This window comes from Sabethes cyaneus, chromosome 1, assembly GCF_943734655.1.
Source record: "Sabethes cyaneus chromosome 1, idSabCyanKW18_F2, whole genome shotgun sequence".
Classification (NCBI taxonomy): domain Eukaryota; kingdom Metazoa; phylum Arthropoda; class Insecta; order Diptera; family Culicidae; genus Sabethes; species Sabethes cyaneus.
Window position 1 is genome coordinate 130,518,333 of NC_071353.1, and position 23,170 is coordinate 130,541,502.

The 23,170-nt window shown below is 41.6% G+C and overlaps 6 protein-coding genes across 7 annotated transcripts; 2 read left to right on the forward strand and 4 right to left on the reverse strand.

The window, feature by feature from the left end:
* Positions 1-1,574: 1,574 nt before the first annotated feature.
* LOC128746231 (Fanconi anemia group M protein-like) lies at positions 1,575-3,679 on the reverse strand. The gene is made up of 4 exons (XM_053843279.1): positions 3,659-3,679; positions 2,461-3,600; positions 2,278-2,386; positions 1,575-2,212 (listed from the first exon to the last, which is right to left on the reverse strand). Exons 1-4 carry the CDS (start codon positions 3,677-3,679, stop codon positions 1,575-1,577), a joined length of 1,908 nt encoding a protein of 635 aa, XP_053699254.1.
* A 1,511-nt stretch (positions 3,680-5,190) lies between these two features.
* Positions 5,191-6,666, forward strand: LOC128743881 (E3 ubiquitin-protein ligase Hakai). The gene is made up of 3 exons (XM_053840571.1): positions 5,191-5,771; positions 5,828-6,357; positions 6,418-6,666. Exons 1-3 carry the CDS (start codon positions 5,371-5,373, stop codon positions 6,552-6,554), a joined length of 1,068 nt encoding a protein of 355 aa, XP_053696546.1. The 5' UTR covers positions 5,191-5,370; the 3' UTR covers positions 6,555-6,666.
* Positions 6,667-6,726: 60 nt separating this feature from the next.
* LOC128742606 (phosphomevalonate kinase) lies at positions 6,727-7,722 on the reverse strand. 2 transcript variants are annotated; one of them, XM_053839021.1, is made up of 2 exons: positions 7,555-7,722; positions 6,727-7,458 (listed from the first exon to the last, which is right to left on the reverse strand). In XM_053839021.1, the coding sequence occupies exons 1-2, from the start codon at positions 7,638-7,640 to the stop codon at positions 6,990-6,992; spliced, it is 555 nt and encodes a 184-aa protein (XP_053694996.1). In that variant the 5' UTR covers positions 7,641-7,722; the 3' UTR covers positions 6,727-6,989. The 2 variants fall into 2 exon arrangements, with proteins under 2 accessions (XP_053694996.1, XP_053695004.1); XM_053839029.1 differs by having other exon boundaries at positions 6,727-7,463; positions 7,555-7,692.
* Positions 7,723-9,732: 2,010 nt separating this feature from the next.
* On the forward strand, positions 9,733-12,452 carry LOC128733008 (splicing factor 3A subunit 1). Its single transcript, XM_053826530.1, has 3 exons — positions 9,733-9,924; positions 9,990-12,142; positions 12,196-12,452. Exons 1-3 carry the CDS (start codon positions 9,810-9,812, stop codon positions 12,295-12,297), a joined length of 2,370 nt encoding a protein of 789 aa, XP_053682505.1. The 5' UTR covers positions 9,733-9,809; the 3' UTR covers positions 12,298-12,452.
* LOC128733009 (xylulose kinase) lies at positions 12,369-19,742 on the reverse strand. Its single transcript, XM_053826532.1, has 5 exons — positions 19,657-19,742; positions 19,426-19,592; positions 14,228-14,349; positions 13,332-14,156; positions 12,369-13,275 (listed from the first exon to the last, which is right to left on the reverse strand). Exons 2-5 carry the CDS (start codon positions 19,474-19,476, stop codon positions 12,618-12,620), a joined length of 1,656 nt encoding a protein of 551 aa, XP_053682507.1. The 5' UTR covers positions 19,477-19,592; positions 19,657-19,742; the 3' UTR covers positions 12,369-12,617.
* A 1,793-nt stretch (positions 19,743-21,535) lies between these two features.
* On the reverse strand, positions 21,536-22,859 carry LOC128746232 (ubiquitin-like-conjugating enzyme ATG10). Its single transcript, XM_053843280.1, has 2 exons — positions 22,541-22,859; positions 21,536-22,482 (listed from the first exon to the last, which is right to left on the reverse strand). Exons 1-2 carry the CDS (start codon positions 22,857-22,859, stop codon positions 22,190-22,192), a joined length of 612 nt encoding a protein of 203 aa, XP_053699255.1. The 3' UTR covers positions 21,536-22,189.
* Between the last annotated feature and the right edge of the window lie 311 nt (positions 22,860-23,170).

Consider the following 23,170-nt stretch of genomic DNA (forward strand, 5'->3'; position numbering starts at 1 on the left):
TTCGCTAGCACTCTTCAGTTCTATCGAAAAGCTCGACGAACAGTTCCCATGCTATTTAACATAGCTATTGGAGGTGTAAGCAGGCGGCAAAACAAGAGGAATAATCTTCAGCAAAAGTAGCCATCTCCTAGTAGACGACCTTGACGTCATTACTAGTAACCTTGGGGCGGTGGAGGCAATCTATGCCGATCTAAAAACGGTGTATCGTACACCTGGTGAAAGTTGGGAGGCTACGGTGGTCCAGCCATGTCACAAGGATGTACCACCAATATCAGGAATAGAGAGGACCGACGTATTGGATAGCTCAAACAGGTTGAAGCTGACTTGCGAGTGTCGAGATGCTCAACAGGATGTCGAGGTATAATGGAACCAAGTTCTTGATAGCAGCTGGCTCACTGAAACTCACCATAGCATGCATACAAGAAAGCATTTGGCTCTTCAACTATTTAATTTGGTTTTCTGTCTGGTTGTAATAATACAAAATCACGAGCATCATATTTATCTAGCGTTTATTTTGTGTTCAGAACCAGATGGATCGATATGGTCACCCTGCGAAAAGGCTTTGTGCCGAGAGCCGGAATGTGTCAGGATAAGAATGACTGTACTTAGACGGACGATCGTGAAGCGACCGAAAGGTGGAAGCAGCACTTCGATGAACTCTGAATGGCGCCCAGGCGGAAAACCATGGCGGAGGGGAAAGCAATTTCGACGGTATGACAAACGGGGCCCCAACGATAGGCAAAGTTAAGCAGGCCATTATGCAGCTAAAAAACAATAAATCGACTGGGAGAGATGGTATCGGATGGGACCAGAAAAACTGGCCACTTGTATGCACCGATTGTTAGAATTTGGGATACGAAACAGCTGAGAACTATCGAGCGATCACCGTTCTCAGTGCCGCCTGCAATGTACTGTCCCAAATCATTTTCTGCCGTCTACAACCAATTACGAACAGATTTGTGGGAATTGATCAAGCCGGCTTCGTTGAAGGACGGTCAACAAAAGATCAAATATTTACAAGGCGGCATATCCTCCAAAAGGGGTGTGAACACAGAGTTCCCACGCACCATTTGTTCGTTGCCTTCAAAACCCATACCATACCATCAACTGGAAAGAGCTTCGAAAAATCATGCACGAGAACAACAGTTAAAATATGAAGCAGAAAAGAAAAGCAGGTTGAAGGTAAATACGTCTAAAACAAAGCACGGCAAGCCAACTAAATAAGTAGGTATCTAGACATGAAAAAACCTTTAATTTATTTGAAGATTGAAAAGATGTTTCGATGAAAATCACATCGAACTTTTCAATCATGTTGTGAGCATATTAAATGTAGTTTCTACTGCAATTTAATATATAACAACACATAAATAAGTGTCAATATATAAAAGTTCATATTTGCCATCAGATTGTGCATCCTTATCGTACAGTACACCGCCTGTCGAAGATCATTTGAATACAAGCTGTCAAAAACACCTTTTTGGTGTTTGTAAAAACTTAAAATTATGTACTAAATAATAGCTAAACTAACATATAGCAATCAACAAACAGGTTTTTCAAAAGCTTCTGCCAAACTGTTACTCAACTTTGCAGGACACTGTTCGTACCTCTTCACCCGACAGCAGGTTTGCTGGAGCGGAAACCAACTGCTGTTTTATCGGAACAACCTCATAGAACGTATGACCGGTAGACGCATCGTACGCAGCCGGTTTCTCGGATAGTACCTCGACAACCTTTCGTTTATCGCCGGCCTGCAGTTGCATTGGCATCGATTGTGCATATTCCATGCCATTTTCTCTGACTGGATTCGTTCCAGAGGCGTTGTCTGATTTAAAATTAAAAAAAGCTTGTCTTCGCTTCGGTTGAAATCCTGGCGGGATCAATGATGGAGATTCTTGCATCAACATGTTGGACAAATCTACGCCGATGGGCAGAATGTTGCGATTTTCGAAATAGTAACTTCGACGAGTGTTGATCACTTTGTCCACCTCGAGCTGCTCAGATCCATCCGTTGTCATGATGACAATGGCACCCGGGTGTGCTCCACGGGTACGAGCAATATGCGCCAGATATTCCCTCGGATGATCCGTTGCGTTGAAAAGCACAATCAGATCCGTCCCGCCGATATTGATAGCTGGTTCCATCGCAGTGGTCACGATCAGAACATCCAATTTACCATTGCGATGTAAATCTACATCACGCATATAGTTACCATCTACAATACAGTGGAAATTCTTTTTAAAGATCTAACGGATATTTTTTTTTCATTGAATGTCTTACCTATCAGAACCTTATGCTTGCATTGGGGTATCTTCTCGAGGTTTTCATTAATAATCATTGCAGAATTCATACGTTCAACCACGATGAGAATCTTAGCACAAGGACGTCTCTGATAAAAGCAAAAAAAAAAAAACAACAAAACAAATAAGAAAATGGCAAAATTATGACAAAAAACTAACATACTTGGAAAAATTCCCGTAAAAAGTTTTCAAGCGTGCGAAATTTGGGATGCGGTGTATTGTACACTCCCTGACGTAGTTTATCCAAGAACGCAACCAACTTCCGATCGCTCTCGACGAAGATGTCGACTTCATGATGGAAGTATTCAAGCAGCGCAATTATGCCATCTCGCTTCAGAATACCGTACCCAACCAAAGTCCGCTCTGCCAGGTGAAAATACAACATCAGCTCGTGATGATTTTTGCGCAGCACCCCGGTCAGTATGGCTGTCTCGTATTTGTCCCGTTGCCCTCGAAGCATTTCAACTTCTATTGCTTCGAACTCTGCTTTACAGATCAGTTTCGAAATGTGTAAATTTTTCGTATAGCGCTGCCCAATGTCACGCAGTTCGTCAAGCAGTGCCCCCAAGGATGGGCCGATCGGTGTCGATATGTTGCTTATTTCTTTCTTATTCATGAGCCAATCTTCCGGTGTTTCGAGCGGGTTACCCCATTGTAACTCAATACTTGCGATAAACCATTGTTTCAACATTCCAGCATCAATGGTCTTACTGGATGTAGTTGAAACACAAAGAATCCTGAAGTTCTTGTTGCATTCCGCAAGCTTCTGCAAAATTTTAGCGTGCAAACGATTTTCCAGCTGTGGTTCATCAATAACAATCAATTTAATCTTATCCAATGGTATGTTTTGAGCAGCTCGATTTAGATCACATAATAGCATGTGAGAAGTGACGAAGAAAACCCGCTTTGATACCCAATAGTGAAGACGTTCTTGCGGTTTCATAACCATTTCTGCCAGATCATTCTTTTGGAAGTTCACCAACTTCTCACAAGCGGCCATCTGTTCGGCAAGATAATTTCGTTTCGTAGCCACGTAAATAATTTTTCCTAGTGGATACCAGGAGTAAACGTTATACATCGATGCTGCGGTTAAAAACGTTTTCTCGAACTTGTTTGGTAGAATGACCAGCGAATTATAGTACAGAGTTTTCTCGGTGATTAATGGCAAATAATCCGGTGTTGTATAATCTACGGGATACAGCCAGCTGACACCCGCGTGTGGATCGAACCCAGCGTAAGGATTATTTTGTTGTGGCACTATAGCGGCTATTATAGCGACATTTTGCTGGACAGCTGGAATTGACTATAGTTTGTGGCGTTAATTATAATTCAAGTATTTATAAGACTCTTTTTAAACATACCTCGAGAGGTGTGGCGCTCATTGCTTGTTAGTTTTTATCGATTTAGAGAATTAATGTAGAAAAATCACGATATTATTCGAAAATCGTCGATTACTTAAGATTTAACACCAACGCAACGCCACAACAGAAACAAAACATGTAGAAACACGCGCGCGAACAGAAACAAAACATTTAGAACACAGTGCTGTCGATTTTTCGGATTTTTCGTGACATTTTAGATTTTTACACAAAAACAAATAAAATCCAAATTTACGTGCTTTTCATTCAATGATTCCACTATCCAGCTTTTTACGAGCCATATCGACCCCCACAAATATTAATCCAAAACCGTATATTGAAAATAATTCTGCAAATTTTGTATATTAGCAATCTTAATGCTTATAAAACGTATATTAACATTGTTGATGCATAGAAGCATTAACCCTTTATAAGGCAGTGGCAACTATATTGCCACCAACAAAAGTTTTTTATTTTGCTTCTATAATTATATTGATGTCATTATAGACGCAAAACAAATATTTTTCGATGGTGGTAATATAATAGCCACGGCCTTATAAAGGGTTAACGTAAATCAGCATTAAAGAAAGCCATATTTACGCACATAACGTTACAATATAATATTGTGCTTTGCTGCTGTACCTGGATTAATCCAGATTATTTTCTCCGATGCCATTGTATATGACAAAACAAAACAGCAACACTGCAATTCTCAGTCTTTCTCTTTCTTACTCACAGCATTCATATTGTCGCACTTTTTGTGCCAGTCGCACTTTTTGTGCCAGTCGCACTTTCAGACTGCGGTGTTCAGTAAGGTGCAAAATGCGGGATACATTTAGTCAATTGTATTAAAACGAGCCGTACTTGTGAAATATGGTTAATTTTATACGATCAAGCTAGCTTGAAAAAAAAAATTCAAGGAAAAATCAGTGAAACACATCGAAGCTCTTTCCTCACCTGTGGTATATCTCATTGGCTCTTAGAACTTGGTTAAAACTAACCATGCTCCCGAGCAAAGTTGTTTTCGAAAAACCATCGTACTGTCAAATTTTAACTAAAAAGTTAAAAATTTCGCGAAATGGTTCACAGCCTTAAGCGGGGTACGCTGCTGAAAAGTAATGTGTAAAAAGATAGGACAAGAAATGCTCAAGAAATCGATTTCGTTTACGATTTCTTAAGCAGTACGCACTTCATAAGAAGTATTATTTCACGTTCAGATGGCGCAGTTTTACATGCAGGTGAATTAAAACGTCACTTTTCCGTACGGAATAATATCCGGCGCAATTATTACCACAAGAAAAAATGACAGGTGGTTGCTTGCATTGGAGTTGTCAAAATTTCTTCGGTAAATAGCAAGATTTTTTCTTGAGCTGTTTTCTTTTCAGCAGCGTACCCCGCTTTAGTCTGTTCTCTGGTGGTAGGCCGAATATGAATATGGGTTATGTCTACTCACTTTGTGCTAAACTCATGGTTAGCGTGCATCTCTCTGCTTATTGTCAAAGTGACAGTTCATTCATCGCGCTGGTGAAAAAGTGCTTTCGTTGGTGTCCTTTTCTACGCTCATTTTGTTTAGATGCTACAGTTATATTACTTCAAAGTTTTTACAATTTGAAGAAAACTTCTATCCATACCACATTTACAAGACGAAAAAACGAATGCAGCTTTAGTCACTCTCACAACAATAAAAAATCCAACATTAAAAAAACTGCGTTAGAATGGATTACGACGAATCTAGCACTAAGGGTAAAGGACGTGGTCGTGGTCGCGGATCCCGAGGTGGAGCCCGCGGACGAGGTCGTGGTCGTGGCCGTGGACGTGGTAAGAAAGCTTCGCGGGTTATATCGTCCGATGAGGAGGAGGATGTCGATTCCCCGGAGCAGACCGACAAGGATATTGATGAACCGACAGAAATCGCTTCACCGCCAAAAGGAGGGCACGAGTCGGAATCGGTATCCGCTCAGGAACCTAGCGGGGAAAAAGAATCATTGATGGAGGAACCTTTGTCGGCGACTCCTGGCTCCATACCGATTGTTATCGATATGGAAGCGGATATTTCCCAGCTAGAAGCGCCTACCTTTACGACGATATCCCGTGGACCACCGGAGCCTATGTTGAGGTTTGAAGTGAATTTTGTTTTACTTACTGTATTTTCTGGAAAATTATTTCTTACAGACTAAACTGGGATCACAAGGTAAATCTTATTGGAGAAAAAGTGCTCAATCCGATGATTTACATTTGTGATTTATGTGACAAACCCATCTTAATTTATGGTCGCATGATTCCTTGTAAGCACGTATTTTGCTTGAAGTGTGCTCGTTCGGAGAATCTTAAAATTTGTCCGCGCTGCAAAGAAAAAGCCGTTCGAGTAGAACAAACCGGTCTAGGCACGGTATTTATGTGTACCCATGGAGGAACTCGGTATGGTAGCACCGGCTGCCGAAGAACTTATCTCTCACAGCGAGATTTGCAAGCGCATATTAACCATCGACATGTGACAAACCCACCACAGCCAGTTCCGCCACCACAGATATCCATCTTACAACCAACCGGTGGACAAGTTCTCGATGGCAAAAATCCAACCGGAATAGGAAAGTCTCCGGTGCGAAAAAATTCTTGCGAACAAATGAATTCACCCCGCGCTTCTGGCCAGGGACCGTTGTCCATGAATTACGTTAGCAGCTCATATGGGGTTTCATCTGCCGGTTAGTACAATTAAATTAACATTTTATGTCTAATCTATATCTACATGCTTTGATTTTCAGCAACTCAACTGATCCACAACATGACGATAACTCCTCAGACTGCTCATTTATCCGAACGATCTAGCTACGGTCAACAATCATCACCGCGACATTCGAACTCAACATCCTGGGGACAACAGTCACAATACTACCGATAGTCTAATCGGTAAAGCTGCCTCGTGACCGTCATAGGAAAATGTGCGCTCACTGGCAAGTACTGGAACGAAGTCTATGACTTTTTCAATTTGTATCATTACAGCAACAAATAAATCTTAGAAATAGGAGGATAATTGTTTCTTTCACTTGACTTACGCTTCCGAATGCCTTTTACCAGAAAACTTTGCACTTGATTTATTTTTTTTGTCTGTTAAATATAACACCGTTAAGATGTGTTTAAGTTCTGATTCATTAGGCAATAGGCAGAAAATTGTATTTTTGCACACTAATGACTAGGCAATAAATAAATTTTGCTTGTGATGTTGAAAATATTTCTAAGTGAAATTGTATAAAACATCGTTTCTCTTACCACCTTTACAATTAATTTGCCCAAATACCCTTATCTATTTTTTAATAATAAACTTAGGTAATAACATTCAGAGAAGCTTTTCAATTTTATCTAGTAAATCGTCTACATTCGCATCGCTTTCATTGCACACCGCCAAATCCCACTCGGTCACATCGTCTAAATCGCACTCGGATTGAACATCGTCAACGCCCTCTTGGAACACCCAACCACGAACGCTTCGTGTCTTCTCACTGGCCACAATTCTGACCGTTTTTGCCCGCTCCCCGTACGTTTCTCTAAAATATTGCAGATCCGTTTTCCTTCGAACGTCACTAACAATCACAATTTCCTTGTTTACTGCTGCACATGCTTGGCGGCAGAAGAACCCGGCATCCTCGAGCCGTTTACGGTCACTCCATTCGATCATTTCTCGCCGGTATCGTTCCTTGTACGGACCATCACTTAGTAGCTCCCGCAAATCCAGTCCAAGTTTTTCCGCCCAGCTTCGTTTGATCGGCTCCGAAATACGTATGATCTGCGCACATTGGTCAGTGAGTCTACGCTTATTTTAACAAATTCAGGATTGCCACGTTGGGATGAATATTAATGAATTATGAATTTAGAAAGCGGATTTTTTAGAGAACTAAACTTACCGATGGAGGAGCCTTTCTGTAAGGAAATCTTTTCCGCATTTACGTTTGCCGGAGAAAAGTAACACCACTCGAGGTTTGTCAGACATTGTTCTGATTAATTGTATTCAAATTATGTGCGATTTGTGGCACAAACCCGAACGGAACGGAACGGAACTACTTGTTTACGTTCGTGTAGATTGCCTATCATTCCAAGATAAATCCTCATGAATAAAAATTAAAATTTGTTGAGACGCGTTTATGAATGGCATGAACATTGAACTGAAGAATTCATCTGTGTAAAAGCTTAAAGCTCACCTCAGTAAAGTTATTACAGGTATGGTGTTTCTACTAAGGCTGTGAACCATTTCGTGAAATTTTTAACTTTTTGGTTAAAATTTGACAGTACGATGGTTTTTCGAAAATAACCCTGCTCGGGAACATGGTTAGTTTTAACCAAGTTCTGAGAGCCAATGAGATATGCACAGGTGAGGAAGAGAGCTTCGATGCGTTTCACTGATTTTTCGTTGCATTTTTTTTAAATTGGTATGGATGCTTATCGCATAATAAATTTGTTCAAACAACCCGGGTTGATATGAGATGAATTTTATTTATCAAAAAAAGCAAATGAACATCAAAAATTCATCCGATTTTAACTCGGACAGAAAAAATAATATTTTCATCCTCACCTTATATGCTCTCATTGAGCAAAAAAACTATCAATCCGTCAAATATGAAATGGTTCACATTCTGAACTGATTTTAACCACTCAAGGAGAAATAACCATCGAACTGTCAAATTTTAACCAAAAAGTTAAAAATTACGCGAAATGGTTCACAGCCTAAATGTGCTTGTGTTTTTGCATTCAAAAATGTTTATGGATTGGATGAAAAAAGTTTTCATCCAATCCATGAAAAGGATTCGGTGTCTCCTATTTTCCAAGAAAATCGGAAGATTTCCCCAGTACTCACGATACAGTCACGACCGAGGTCACTTGTTCGAATATTGCTCCGGTTTAAGAAATTTACCAAATATAAAATTTTAACTTTCAGGAAAATTTCATACTCCACTAGCACTCTGGTGGAGATTCGTTTGTCCTCAGAATTCAGGCTTTAGTTTTTGCATTCTACCTATTGAAAAACTAAAGCCAGAATTTTCTCAGAACCCGGTCGTTCTGGGAAAATCGAGAGTTTTCCTCAGAACTAAGTAGCAATATATAGTATACACCTGACTTAGGTCACTTGTTCGAATACATATTGCTTCGGTTTAAGGAATGTACCAAATATGAAATATTCCTGAAAGTTAGTCCACTAGTAAGTGAAGATTCGCTCGTACTCAGCATTTTCCCAAAACCCGGCGTTATCGAATAGGTTTGGGTTAATCGCTATGACGGCGCCGCAGCGATAGCGATTTGTTGAAGAGTGCAAAAGACAGAAATATGTCGGAAATAATTTTCACGCATTCAGCTACGGGCAGTTCTGTAAGTGGAAAAGAGGTCGTGCGGTGCCGTCATTGCGAAAAGGATTCTAAATTCCAAACTAGAAAATTCGAGGCCTCTTCAGTACCCCAGGATAATGACGTCATCAAGCAACAAAATGTAGTCGATTGACGTCTCGCTCCAGTGACGTTTTGATGATCAATCTTTGTTCTCCTTTTTTCCCTTTTTTCCTTTATTCCCTTTTGTTAGAAAACTGGCAAAACTGTCAAAAAACTGTGACCACGGCAGGGATACCAGCAGAGATGCCATATTTTCTAAAAAAATGTCTGCAACTGCTCGAAAACCGGAAAAATCGAGCAGTTTTCCGGCTACTCGAATTTTCTGGTTTGAAAATAATCTGCGAAAATCTGCACACTTTTTTAGGAAGTCTGTGAAAGTTTAAAGAGCTTCAAACAAAAATCTGCACCAAAACAATAAAAGTCAGAAAAACTGCAAATATCTGCAAATTTATAATGATCTGCAAGACCGTTCCAAAAATCTGGAATTTGCAGACAAATCTGCAAGTCTGGTATCCAGGGAAACTTTCACAGACTTCCTAAAAAAGTGTGCAGATTTTCGCAGATTATTTTCAAACCAGAAAATTCGAGTAGCCGGAAAACTGCTCGATTTTTTCGGTTATCGAGCAGTTGCAGACATTTTTTTAGAAAATATGGCATCTCTGGACCACGGGTGACAGACAATCGGCTTTTATTTTCTGGATTTTCTGTGGTGCTTGCTTCGGAGAGTTTTTTTTTCTGGTCGGGAGTTAATTACATTTTTATCATCCCAAATTTGTCCCACGATGACCGACGTGATCAATCCGGTTGCGGCCGAACTCGAGGAGTTAGGAGACAAATCCGCCCCAACATTATCGGGGCCAATTGTGGGCATAATTTATCCCCCACCAGAGGTTCGAAGTAAGTTTGTTTACTCTAATCCAATTTGGAAAAAACGATTCTAATTGTTTTCGGTTAATTGGCAGATATCGTGGACAAAACAGCCAGTTTCGTCGCCCGAAATGGACCCGAGTTCGAGAGCCGCATTCGGCAAAACGAGTTGGGCAATCCAAAGTTTAATTTCTTGAGCGCCGGTGATCCGTACCATGCCTACTATCAGCACAAGGTTCGCGAGATCCGGGAAGGTAGGAACGACGTTAGTTCGGCGGTAGTTCCCGCTGGGATTCAGCAGCTGAAAAGTGCCGCCAGTGCGGCAGCTCAACTTAAACAACAGGAACTGCTGAAGGCGGTTCGTGAAGAACAGTTTGTTCCCAAAGATCCACCGCCGGAGTTTGAATTTATTGCCGATCCGCCGTCGATTTCCGCGTTAGATTTGGATATCGTGAAACTTACTGCACAGTTTGTGGCCAGAAATGGGCGTTTGTTCTTGACTAACTTGATGAATCGTGAGCAAAGGAATTATCAGTTTGATTTTTTGCGACCGCAGCATTCGCTATTTCAGTACTTTACCAAGCTGCTGGAGCAGTATACGAAAATTTTGGTTCCTCCGAAGGATCTGATGAATAAGTTGAAAATTGAGAGCGCCCCCGGACGTAGCAGTATGAATGTGGTGTTGGAGCAGGTGAAATATAGGGCAAATTGGAACAAGCATCAGGACATGCAGAGGCGTCGGGAGGAGGAGAAAGTCGAGCGAGAACGAGTTGCTTATGCTCAGATTGATTGGCATGATTTTGTCGTTGTTGAGGTGGTAGATTATCAACCGTACGAAAGTGGTAATTTTCCTCCACCGACAACTCCGGATGAAGTCGGTGCTCGAGTTCTGATGGAAGAACGTCTTACTGAGGACGATCACGATATTGAAATGCAAATCGAGTCCGACGACGAGGAGAGCGATGACGATCGGCCGGTTAATACGAATATTAGAATGTCGAAGATGGAAAATCGTCTTGGGCAGGGTTCTGCCTTGCGGAAGGATAATAACCAGATTCAGGATATGGACGAGTCTAGCTCGTCTAGCGATGATGATGAGCCGGAGAGACCGGGACGCGATAAGGCTGTTTCGCAGGCTCCACAGCCACCTCCGGTGGCGCCACCAACCCATGACAAAGTCATCGTTAAGAAGTACGATCCCAAGCAAGCTCAAAAAACGCAAAAAGCACCTACTGTTACTGTTGGTGACGATTATCTCATTTCACCAATTACGGGCGAAAAAATTCCGGCTTCGAAGGTGGCAGAACATATGCGTATTGGTTTACTGGATCCTCGTTGGGTCGAACAGCGCGACAAACACATTGAAAAAGTGGCCCAGGAAAATGTGTACGCCCCAGGAGCCGCAATTGAGGCAAGTTTGAAACAATTGGCTGAACGTCGTACTGATATTTTCGGTGTTGGAGATGAAGAAGCTGCCATTGGTAAGAAACTGGGCGAAGAAGAAACTAAAAAGGATGACCGTGTTACTTGGGATGGGCACACATCCAGCGTGGAAGCGGCCACTAGAGCAGCCAGAGCTAACATTACGCTAGAAGCTCAAATTCATCAAATTCACAAAAGCAAAGGATTAATCACCGATGAAGAAAAGGAAAAAATCGGACCAAAACCAATACCAGGAACGGTGGCTGTAGCACCACCCAAGCCTTCGGTACCGGTTCCGCAACCACCAGTACATACAACGGCATCGCAATCACATCCACCCCCTCCGCCGAAGCCGATCCAAGTTCCCCAACATCATCAGCATCATCAACAGGTGCAGCCACCACCACCGATGATGATGCCCATGGGAATGGGAATGGGCCCTCCACCTATGATGCCTCCTCCGTTCGGGGTTGGCTTCGGAGTGCCGCCGATGCCACCGCACGGTGTACCGCAGATGGCACCACCGCAAAACCTCGCCGAACCTCCATCCGGCGGAGGACCGCAGTCGATCGATATGGACGAGCCGCCGAACAAGAAGTCCCGCACCGAGGACCACCTGATCGAGGAGAACGTTTTTATGCAGCGCCACAAGGGCCCGGTTACGATTCAGGTGCAGTGTCCGAATCTGGCCGAGAAGAGCGAATGGAAGCTGAGCGGGCAAACGATCGCTATGCAGCTGCAGCTGACCGACAGTGTGGTCGTGATGAAGAGCAAGCTGCAGGCCGAAACCGGAATGCCACCGGCGAAGCAGAAGATTTTCTACGAGGTAAGTGGCATTGCTTCTTTTTCGGTCGATGTTAAAAATGTGTTCCTTTTTAGGGAATGTTTTTCAAGGACAGCAACTCCGTTGCTTACTACAATTTGCTGAGTGGAGCCACCGTTCATTTGCAACTGAAGGAACGTGGAGGCCGTAAGAAGTAACCGAACTTGACATAAGGTAAATTCTTTTCATCCACACTTATAATATTATCAAGCTTGAAATATTTGCTGTTCTATAAATGGATAGCAAATAACAAATATTTTTATTGAATTCCTAAATATCAATGCGTCTAATCAGTAATAAAATCAACAAATATAAGTGAACGTTTTTTGTCGCTTTGATAAGCAGTCACTAGCTAAGAAAGTAAAGAAATGCCCGTAGATATTTTGATTATTTCGGAATGTTTCGTTGTTGGAAGCTATAAATAAGCCTTAAGCAGGAATGTAGAATGTCACTGTTTAGCTTTTACGTTGCCGTCGTTTCAATCTTGGTGATCCGTCAAGTACTGCACCATCAGACTGTGACGTTCCAGCATCTGGTCGTAAATGTCGCTGCTATCTTGTGCCGGATCGCACACCCTTGTTACGCTGTGCTCCGGTAGTACTTCCCGTATGTACTCGTAATAGGACTCGAGCGATTTCGGATCACCGTGTTGCTGAGCGCGGGACCTCTCTAGGACATATTTTGCCCGATAGGCAGCACCGAGCAGTGCCGCTTCCGTCGTTTGCTGCGTGTAGACCGGCGCGTTGAAGACATCGGACACAACTTGCAGGATCGATTTGTTAGCCGAAGCTCCCCCCGTCGCTAGGATTCTGGTGTTATCACCAAAACTGAAACCCATTTCCGTGGCATACGCTTTTCTGGTCAGCATTTGTCCTTCGATCAGAGCTCGAATTTCAGTCTGCGGTGCGCTGTATTTTAGCACGCCTCTAGCGAGATCTGGGCTGCTCAGGTCGGATGACTTGTTCCATCGCAGGGAACCCTTCACCGGTGGAATAATTTCCTTGGAGATAAAGTGCAGCGCAATGTTTCCGAAGTTTCCGCGTGGCGTCGATTCTAACAGTTCGCTGAAGTTTACCCAGTTATCATTCGCTTCGGCCCGTTTGAAAATATCACGCACCAAAGACCCGTTGCGGAAGCTAAAATAAATGACAAACTGAGTAGATGAATTTAAAAATTTAAAGTATTTCCTAACCATAACAATCCCATGTACCCGTTGTCAGTCGGATGCACAAGAACATGCCCTTCCTGAAGGTTTGGCGGTTCATTCAGTTTCATCATGATGGTATCGCTGGTACCGAGCGATAGCGCAAGCCAGTCTTCTCCGATGGCCATCCCTGCTAGAGCCGACAGGTTGTCACCCGTAAAAGCTACCACTTTACAAGCGGTATTGAAATTATATCTCTGTACAAAAAACTGTCCAATCGGTCCGATTATGGAAGCCGTCGGAACGGGCGTGCCAAGTTTCGCCTCCAAATTAGGAGCACATGCAGATAGGCAAACATCCGACCACGTACGCTTCCTAATGTCGAGCAGATTCATGCCAGATCCGTCGGAGAAGTCAATAGGTGCTATATCGCCCAAAAATATCGACGCCAAAAAGCTGCTAACCAGAGAAATTCGTTCCGTATTCCGGAAAATATCTGGACGTTGTAGGAAAACTTTCCTAATTTGCGGTCCCGTAAATCGTTCATAGCACTTGGATCCAGTAATCTCGACCATCTTTTCCCGACCGCCAACCGCTTCCTCCATCTCCTCGCACTGTTTCCCGGTAGTTCCGTCCATCCAGATGGGCGTCCGATGCAGTGTGAAAGCCGAATCGTCGATTTGTGTGTGTAGGAATTTGTCCGCATCTAAATTTTGCAGCGTTCGTACTCCGTTTCGCGACCAATAGAGTGACCCGTGCTGCTGGGCGGAACCACTGACGGCCATTACGGTGCTCAGATCACCACCCTGCACCACCAGTCGATCCAGTACCATGTCCAGGGCTTTCACCCACATCACTGGCTGCACGTAGAATCTGCGGTGGGAAACCAAAGGCTTTAGGTGTGAATGGAATTAATTTTTTAGCTAAAATAAAAAAGTACTCACTCATTTTTCGCTACTCCGGCATTCACTCCGCCACTGGTTCGAAATTCCGGCAGATCCGAGTCAAATTTTACTTCCGCGTGGGCAACGTTCTCTAGCTTGGTGTTGAGTAGTACGGCTTTTAGCTGGAAATAACGAGGCTTTATTAGTCAATCTTAAAACTTTGCTAAGGGTAGAAGACACAGTTTTAAGCAATCTGGTAAAGCCGTAAATGTGCGTTTAGCAATACAGGGAATGCGGCATGTTGCTAGTTGTTGCTTCTATCCTGGCTAAACATTTGTGATACGTTGCCATTGTTCCTTGGAAACATCAGACAACAGTTAAGGCACGACTTAAGTATATATTTTAGTCGTGAGTTAAGGTGCGTTAAAATTGGGCAATTTTTTGGCAACATGTGGTATGCGACAGGTTACTAGTCGTTGCTCAATGTTGCTTCTGTTGCCACCTAATATTTGTTTTTCGTTGCCATGTTGCTTGGAAACATCGGGCAACAGTTTGGAAAAAGTTGCATGCCACATGTTGCTAATCTAAACGCGCCTTAAGAAGTACAACAAAGCAATTCTGACAGTTCCAAATAATCCATCATGAATTCAGTTAGTCAATAAACTTGTTGATTTGTTCCACCGTTGCTATCGCACGTCTTGATGAACAATCAGTAGATTCCATAGTAACAAGCTAAATAGATAAATGATTTTTTTTTCGAATGTCGATACAGCATTCTCGTAGAAACGGAATGGAATCGAATTCAAGTTCTGAAGTTGGAGCGGAAGCATCTGGAGCCGAAGGAAATGATCCAACAGAATCTGTTCAGGTCGGAAAAGATTAAGTAGAACCAGGTCAAACCTCGAACGAAATGTTCCTAAATAAATCACCAGTAGGTGCAGGCGGTACGTTACCATAGGCAGTACCGTAGTGTGCGGTTGGCCAGACTGGACCCCATCAAGGGCGCCAAAAAGGGCCTACATTTCAGTAACGCATTAGCAATAACGTATGCATTAAAAACTATACTGATTTTAGCGATTTTTCATGCCACTTCATCAGTTGATTTGCATGCAGCAGCCATGGTGAAAACCGTCAAACAACTACTCTCGATGCTTTGTTCGTACTTCCAGCAAAGAAGTTGGACATGATGAAGCACATCGTATCCGCCGGACAGAGTAATCTAACATTCGCAATATCTTTTCCCACGAGAAAGGCCAAAGTGCTGTACGAAAGCCTGATTCCGGCCGCTCGACAGTGCTGCGCGAAAGCTAAAATGAGGACCGAAAGCAAGGTGGCCTCATCGTTCCGCGCCTTGGCCCGGGAGGTCAGAGAAACCGGCTAAACGGTGAAGAAGTACATGGCTAACATAGACATCAGTCGAGACATGGCGTCAGTCGAGGCTTGGTGCGTCTGAGTAGCAGGCAATCGCCCAGTGAACGACTGAAGGTGTTGGTGAAAAGCATCTTTCCGGCGAAGCACGATGTGGTCATAATAGGCGACAAAAATTATTTGACGCTGAACGCAACGACTGGCAAAGAACCGAGTACTTTACGTCCCCCACCAAAAAGGTAAGTGACCCATTCTAGCGTTACGAGACACTATCCCTACTATGCAGATCGGTTCCTGTTTCATCAAATCCGTGGCATTCTATGGGAAGATAAAGTACTCTTTAAATAATTAGGCGCTTCACACGGTAATAATGGGTGCTAATTGTGTGCCGTAAAGCTGGAATGTGTCAAGTGATGATGCCGAGTATATCTTCCGGCCCAACTTCTCGAAGAGGATCCTTCTGTGGCTGTAACGATCAGCGAGGAGAAAATGTTCAAACCGCTGTTATTTCGTTCAGGGTTTACGGTGAACGAGGAGATACGAAGATACAGTATGAAGTATCTACCGGACATTGCCGTCTTCAATAAAAAGTATCACGCAAAGACTGTGGTCTTTTGGCTGGACCTGACCTTGGCCCATCAAGCCAAGAGATCACTAGAGGAGAAGAACCGGCGACGATCACCAACTCCTACCAGCGTCCCCCAACTGCGAAAAGCAAAGCCTGGGTGCTAATTCCGTTATCGAAGTTTGACCTTCTGTTTTTTATACGACAGACTTCGCAACCAGCTGTTAGAATACAGGACAGTGCGGGGTCAGTGCTACGATCCCATTGACTCTAACAGCCTCTCCCAGCCGAGACTCGGACATACGACGACTGGCTTATTAGACCGGCATCTTATCTCGAGGCCAACTGGGAGGCCCCCAACTGCGATCAATAGTAAATTTCAGGGTGAAGCTCAAACGGAGCAATTACTATTTACTTCAATAATTTTGTGGCCAAAATGAAGAACCTGATCGCCAAGGCCACGGAAGAGTTGAACAATATGCCGACATCTATCTGTTGAATCTTAAAAAACTGTTGATCTTAAAAAACCTAGGATTTAAAACAAATTTGTTTCATTAGATTTTCCCTTTTTTATCGCCATTCGAAATCAGTTCATTTTTTCAATACACGTTAACTGTGAATTGGGCGAGGCCTACGTTAATCTTCTGATGACCACTTGGCACCAGTTGGCTGCAATCGAATTCGAAGTTAATAACCGTTGGATGTCAAGTATCCGGTTAATGGGACCATCGAATACGTACGACCCCATGACCATAGACGTTGAAGCGTCCGGGATCAAGCTAACGGCGGATACAGTTAAACCAAAGACTCTCAGGATGTTAAGTGACCAGATGAGTCGATGTTGAAAGGGCGTTCTATGGCCAGAACGAGAAAAAGGCTGTGAACGTGAAGCCGGACCAAGTCCCAGGTGATATGTTACCGGTATAAGTAGGTAAGTAAGAAACTCCAACTAAGTAAGTCAACTCCAAAAACTTCAGAGAAAAATCACTCGTTCTCCACTCTGCTACTTCGAACCGGATTCGCGATTCTTACTGAAATTTCACACAGTTTGCCTATCTTACAGATCTAGCTTTGCTGTCAACATGCCAGCATGTACTGTTGAACTCCAGAATCCGGACCTGCAAACATCGTAACAGCCGGGAACGATGAGTTTGACTCTTAAGACCAGCAGTATTTTACATGGAGTCGCCATAGCTATGTAGCTGAATAATGGCGTGCACGTCTAATAGGCTAACTAAAGCTATTCACGAGACGCGTAAAACATATTAAGTTAATCAAGGAATTTCCGTCGAACCTGAAGCTGACCATCAGTCCTATTCCTATTACTATACTAACCGGGACTTCACTCTCATCAACAACCGAACCCAGCGTGTCTCAATCTCAGTAGAAATAAGTATGCAAGCATGCATGCTCCACATTGCTCAACCTTTCTACAGGAGTTAGATTGCTTAAGGCCCATACAGAATGCTGCGTCAACGTATCCGTCAGCGTCAATTTGACAGTAAATTCATGGGAAAATTGTCAGAATAACGCTGACGGACGCGTTGACCCAGCATTCTGTTTGGCTCTTTACTCCGAACATGGTGATCAATTCAACTATCAGTCTAAACGTTTTCTATCTTAAATGGATAGTTTAATGCTAAGTAGTATAACTTAAACAAGAAAGTTTCTTTTTATTTCTTTTGTCAACTTTCATATTCTATTAAGACTCCTTAAGTCCTTTAGAACCTTTGGCCAAGAGAGTATTCAAAATTAGCAGTAAAAAGTTAGTCTAGTTATGTTTGAAAGAATCGTTGTAGCGGTTAAAATGAACTCTAGTACAAGTAACATGTGAAATCAAATATCTCGAACAAACAACGTTATGAGCATTGAACAATAACATTCCGGTTAGCTAAAATATATATGAAAGCGAACAAAACAGTTCAGACTTCAAAATTGTTTCTTACAATCGATCTAACAGAATAGGATTGAACATAAAAACATGAGTGTGCAGCAAGCTTTCTGTGGTCCACTTCAAATCTCCCGCTCCAATCAGATTAGGCATGGAAGTAGCGCATTATTGTCAACCGTGGCGACTGGGGGTGCTATCCCAAAACCCGTTCAAGATTAAAACTCATTAAATAAACCTGTTTTACAAATCATTTATGTTGTGAAGATTGCGGATTACGGTTGTGGCATCTCATTGAAACTACTGTGTTTCGACTGTTTACCGAGGTCTACTTTTGCAATTCTTGCAATAAAGATTAACCTATTGGATTTAACAGTCGAAGTTTGATAAATTGCTAAGCATATTTTTTGAATAATAATTTTTAAATCAATTTTAATTGATTAGATTCGACGCTGCTTTGGAAAGTCATGCTTTAAACAAGGAAAATATATGCGATTCAACGGTAACTTCATCAAACCAGTAGACCACCTTAAAACTTATTGATCAAGCGTATCTTTAATTCTGCTAAATTTAGCCAATTTCTACTGTTTATTGATCCAACAGGTAAAGACATGTTAAGGTTATTTTTTATTACTGTCTGCCCGTGATATATTATAGCAAAAAAAGTTAACGCTGAACAACCTGGCATTCCTTTATATAAAGCAAAGCTATTTCTGCACAAGAAAGTGAAATGATTCATCTTCGTAAAATAAATAAAAGAGAAAACAGGAAAAAATACTTCTCAATAAATGTAGTAAAATTTAACAGCAAATCGTAGGGGATTACTTGACCCGTTCGAGGGTAATGTTAAACCACAAAAAAAGTAAAAAAAATCAGACTGATAACCTTCACATGAGACCAAACCACTCCAGGTCCAGCTACCGTGCATAGACGCACATGAATTGAAACGATTGTGTATAGTCCAAGTAAGAACATATATAATTGAAAGAAAAACATGCAGACTAAAAATAGGATGGGCCATTGTTTAGAGTTTTCTCAAGTGCATCACCGGTGCCGCCGCCGGCAGGTTCCAACCACAAGATAGGTAGTAAACAGTTTTTTCGTTTCCTTTTAGAGAAAATAGGTATATATTAATACAGTTTACCGCTAGCTTTATTGAGACTCAAGACACAATGTACAGTAAATTGCAATCGATCTGCATCATAGGTCTACTTTTTCACTTTAATCTAAGTTTGTTTTTTATTAACCGGTAATTTGGTTTATGTTTCAATGAGATAAGAAGCACCTCTCGTTCCAGTATACAAACACACTCGATTACTTCACAGCTCGAGCGGCGATAACGCAAATGTTAAATTAAAGTCATGTAGACAAATTGAACGAATTTTTTGCTGGTGAACCTGAGTTCATGTTTTTTTTCGCATTGCTTTCGTCATTTACCTTTTGGGTGCTCAGATCCAGTCCCAGATATGTTTCGTTTTCCGATTGCATGATGTTTGTTCTTGTTTCAGATTTAGTACCAATATCCAAAAATCACAGATTGTTTTGTTTTCTATATGATGATTTGCACAGCACCAGGTTGTTTCACTGTTATTATGTTTTTTCGCCTACAACAGTAAAGGTTTCTATTACTTCACGCTTATAAATAACGGGTTCAGACAAAGCTTGAACCTCCACACTAGAGAGTTGGGACCTACTAGGGCCCACGCACCGGTTAGTAATCAACACAGTCGACTGATCGTTGCAGAGCGATGGGAGCAACTGAACTGACGTTTCTTCTGCGGTTTTGTTTTCATGTAACTTGTGTGAAGAGTCGGTGGTTGTGTGAACATGGCTGCAGTATAACAACTGAACCCATTACGTCCCAATGGATGTGAATAAACTGTAAATGAAAAAGTAAGAAAATTTGCTGTTTAATTGTGTCTCATTTGTCATTCATGAGGCGACTTATGAATGCCCAACATATATCTTCTTGCATTGTATTGTATGGATATGCTGCCAGAATATATTCAGAATTGAAGTCTTGTACGAAAAGGTAATGGAATATTAAGGGAGTTATTAAGCAGTGATTCCCAGACTGAAGACTGACTCTCTTCCCACTTGTATGGTTTATCAATATATATTTCAATTCAAGACTTCATTATTGTTTTTTAGATTATTTATATTTTCGTTACTTTTTCTTATTTATTTCACCGTTTGTAGTGTTTTCTTGGATTTATTGTTATTCTGTTCTGTTATAGAATTTAGCATTTGCTCGATTTTCTACTAGGCACAGGTATGCTGGGGAGCAACTTGAGGTTGTTGAGCGACCGTCATATTTTAGGGGGCCCTAAAAAGGAATTTAGGGCATTCGAAGAACGATCATGTGACCGCGGATTTATTGAGCATGTTTTGAAACTCCGGTTATCCATGTGTGATGGAGTTTTCTAGCATTTCGTGATACTTTCTAAATACGCTTTCGTGTATTTTCAGTTGTCCTTTAACCTAGATGTCGGTCCTGGGCAGCCGTTCTCCATATCGGGTGTGGGGTCGGCCCCGAAGTCTACTGCATCTCCCTGCTTCTGGTAGGATGAGTATTCTTTAACTGCTCTACGGTTGATTACGATGATATCGACGTCATCCGCAAAAGATGCGAAGATCCCCTAGTGAAGGGTTTAACACGAAGACTGGGAGTTCTGCCATTATTCGGGAAACACTGATGGTAATAATAGTAGTCAGAGTCGATATGTTGTCCCCGAAAACACCATATATCGATGAAATTCGAAAAGTGTCGACCTTCGATCAGGACATAATCGCTCTGTGAGCTAGAGTCTCCATTTAGATGTCAATAGGTGTGTTTCCGGATATTCAGACGTGGAAAGTACAGAGGTGCTACGATTGATGCGATTGATCAAGATCAGATGAAATTGATTGTGAATATTTTCTAGCTACAGATTATAATTTAGTTATCAGTTAAATCTTGTCAGCTGTAAAAAAGTTATCATATATTCTAATGTCCCATTTGACAAAGCATAGAATCTATGCTATCATTATCTGATAATCAAAAAACTAAAAGACTACATTTCAAAGAAAAATTCAATAAGAATAATGTAGTATTCATGATTGAGAAAATTGAGTGAATTACTCAGTTGAACTTTATTTTGGTATCATATTTGGTAAAATTAAATAATTCTAAAAATATTTTTTCTTTCTGTGACTGGATGAATGTATCATTTTATTAGAACTTGCTCTCTTCGATCAGCATTCATTTTGATTAAACAATTTTTAATTAAACAGCAAATAATCATTTCAAGAATTTATGAGAGAATACATTTGGTTTGTTATTTTCAATCATCAGTTGCAGGCTTGATTTGCTCTTTTCACTACAGCGTCCCAGTCAAACAAAATTCGAAACAGTGATGCATAGACCAATTGTAGAGTTGATTATTATCTACAATATTGTTGAGAAAGTATAGTTTTATCTTTTATATTTATGGCGCTATGGGGCTGAAACCCCGCTGGTAGCCCAAAGAGTATTCTTTTTGCTACCAATGGCATTGCAGCTCTGTAACGCTATAAACACAAAACTTTAAACTATACTTTCTTTAATAATATTGTAGATAATAAGTAACTTTACACTTTCCTATAAATCACTTTTTCGAATTCTCTTTGGCTGAGGCGCTGTAGTCAAAAGAGCAAAAACGAAGTAAAAAGAGCAAATCAACCCTGCTCAGTTGCATTCATTAATCTCTTTCAAAAGAGTGAAGTTGGTACTATTCTGTGATAGGATAATTTGAAGCTGCTTAAAATTCATTGTTCTGGTATGTACAATGAGTATGGGCGTATGGCGAAAAGTAGAGCAAAGCCATTGGGCTGCATTCCGAACGTATACGGCGACTTTTTTGTTCGACAGGAGCCAACTGTTATTGTACGAGAATTCCAAGACAGTTCTGTGGCTAGTGCTATGATTCTATTGTCTCTAACAGTCGAGATTCCAGTGTATGATAACTGGTGATTTGAACAAGTGTCGTAGCTTGAGGCCTACTGGGTGACTTTTCGCTTAGGTACATTGTTAAAACAGTTTTAACAGTGCTCAACTTTTGTGCATTTTTCGATAGTGAATTTCCAAAAATATCTCGTGACAGTCCCATTTTGGGATTTTCATTTTACCTTCATGACTTCCTATAACATGCATTGAAAACCTCGTATCTGGCCGACGTCTACACTATGATGATTCACTCGTGGTGAAGTTCGTGCTGTCCGTGAGTCTGCCATACCTTATGTCGAGATTCAAACTAACGCAAGGGCCGTAGGAGGAAACAAACGCTACAATCAGGTTACCGCTCCCGCTTACATTGTCGAGAACCTGCGCAGTTTGGCAAGGATGAAGCGCTAGAAATGGTTTGAACAGTACGGGATGTTCCATCTGGGTTAAAGTTTGCCGTAGTTGTTCTCGGCTCTCTCCGGAAAATTCTAGAAATCCTTTCCAAGCCTCTTCCAACGTTAACATTGTTCCATCTAAAATAAATTGAATTCCAAATATAAAACTAAAATCAATGAATGAATGTCTACTTACCTGACTTGTAAATGTTGAAGTATAAAACTGGAACTTGATAACTGGTACTATATACGATGTGGTACTCACAGTTGTATAGCTGGACATTATCTGCTGGTACGTCAGTGGACACATCCTCTAGGGGCAGTTCCTCGCAACCAGTGTCCGTTGCATTGAAATCAGCTGATAAGTTCAGTTGCTGTTTGCACAGCTTTTTCAAATAAACTACATTATTTGAAGGTGCTTCTACTAGCTCCCAATCGTCCAGTAATCGTTGAGAAAAATCAAAAAAATGCCGGGCTGCTGTCGCAAATTCCAACTCCGTCAATGTTTTTCCCATGGTGGTGAATTTCTATTTATGCTTTGTTCCCTTTTTTATGCTGCATAGGTCGCTATCGCTATAGTTGGCTGGAGAAACATACACAACCACTGCTGCTGGCAGCTTAGACATGTGTGGGACGTGTCCGGATACGGAATGCATAACAACGCACCAATACCAGCTCGCGCGGGGACAAACTTCTGGTAAATACACTAATCTGCTTTTCGCTGTGTTGTTCCTCTGTGTGTGAATAGTGTAGGAGCTAGCATAGCCAGTTGTGTTGTATTCGAGAAGATGGAAAAAATTTACATACAAGATTTTTCGGTCTGTTC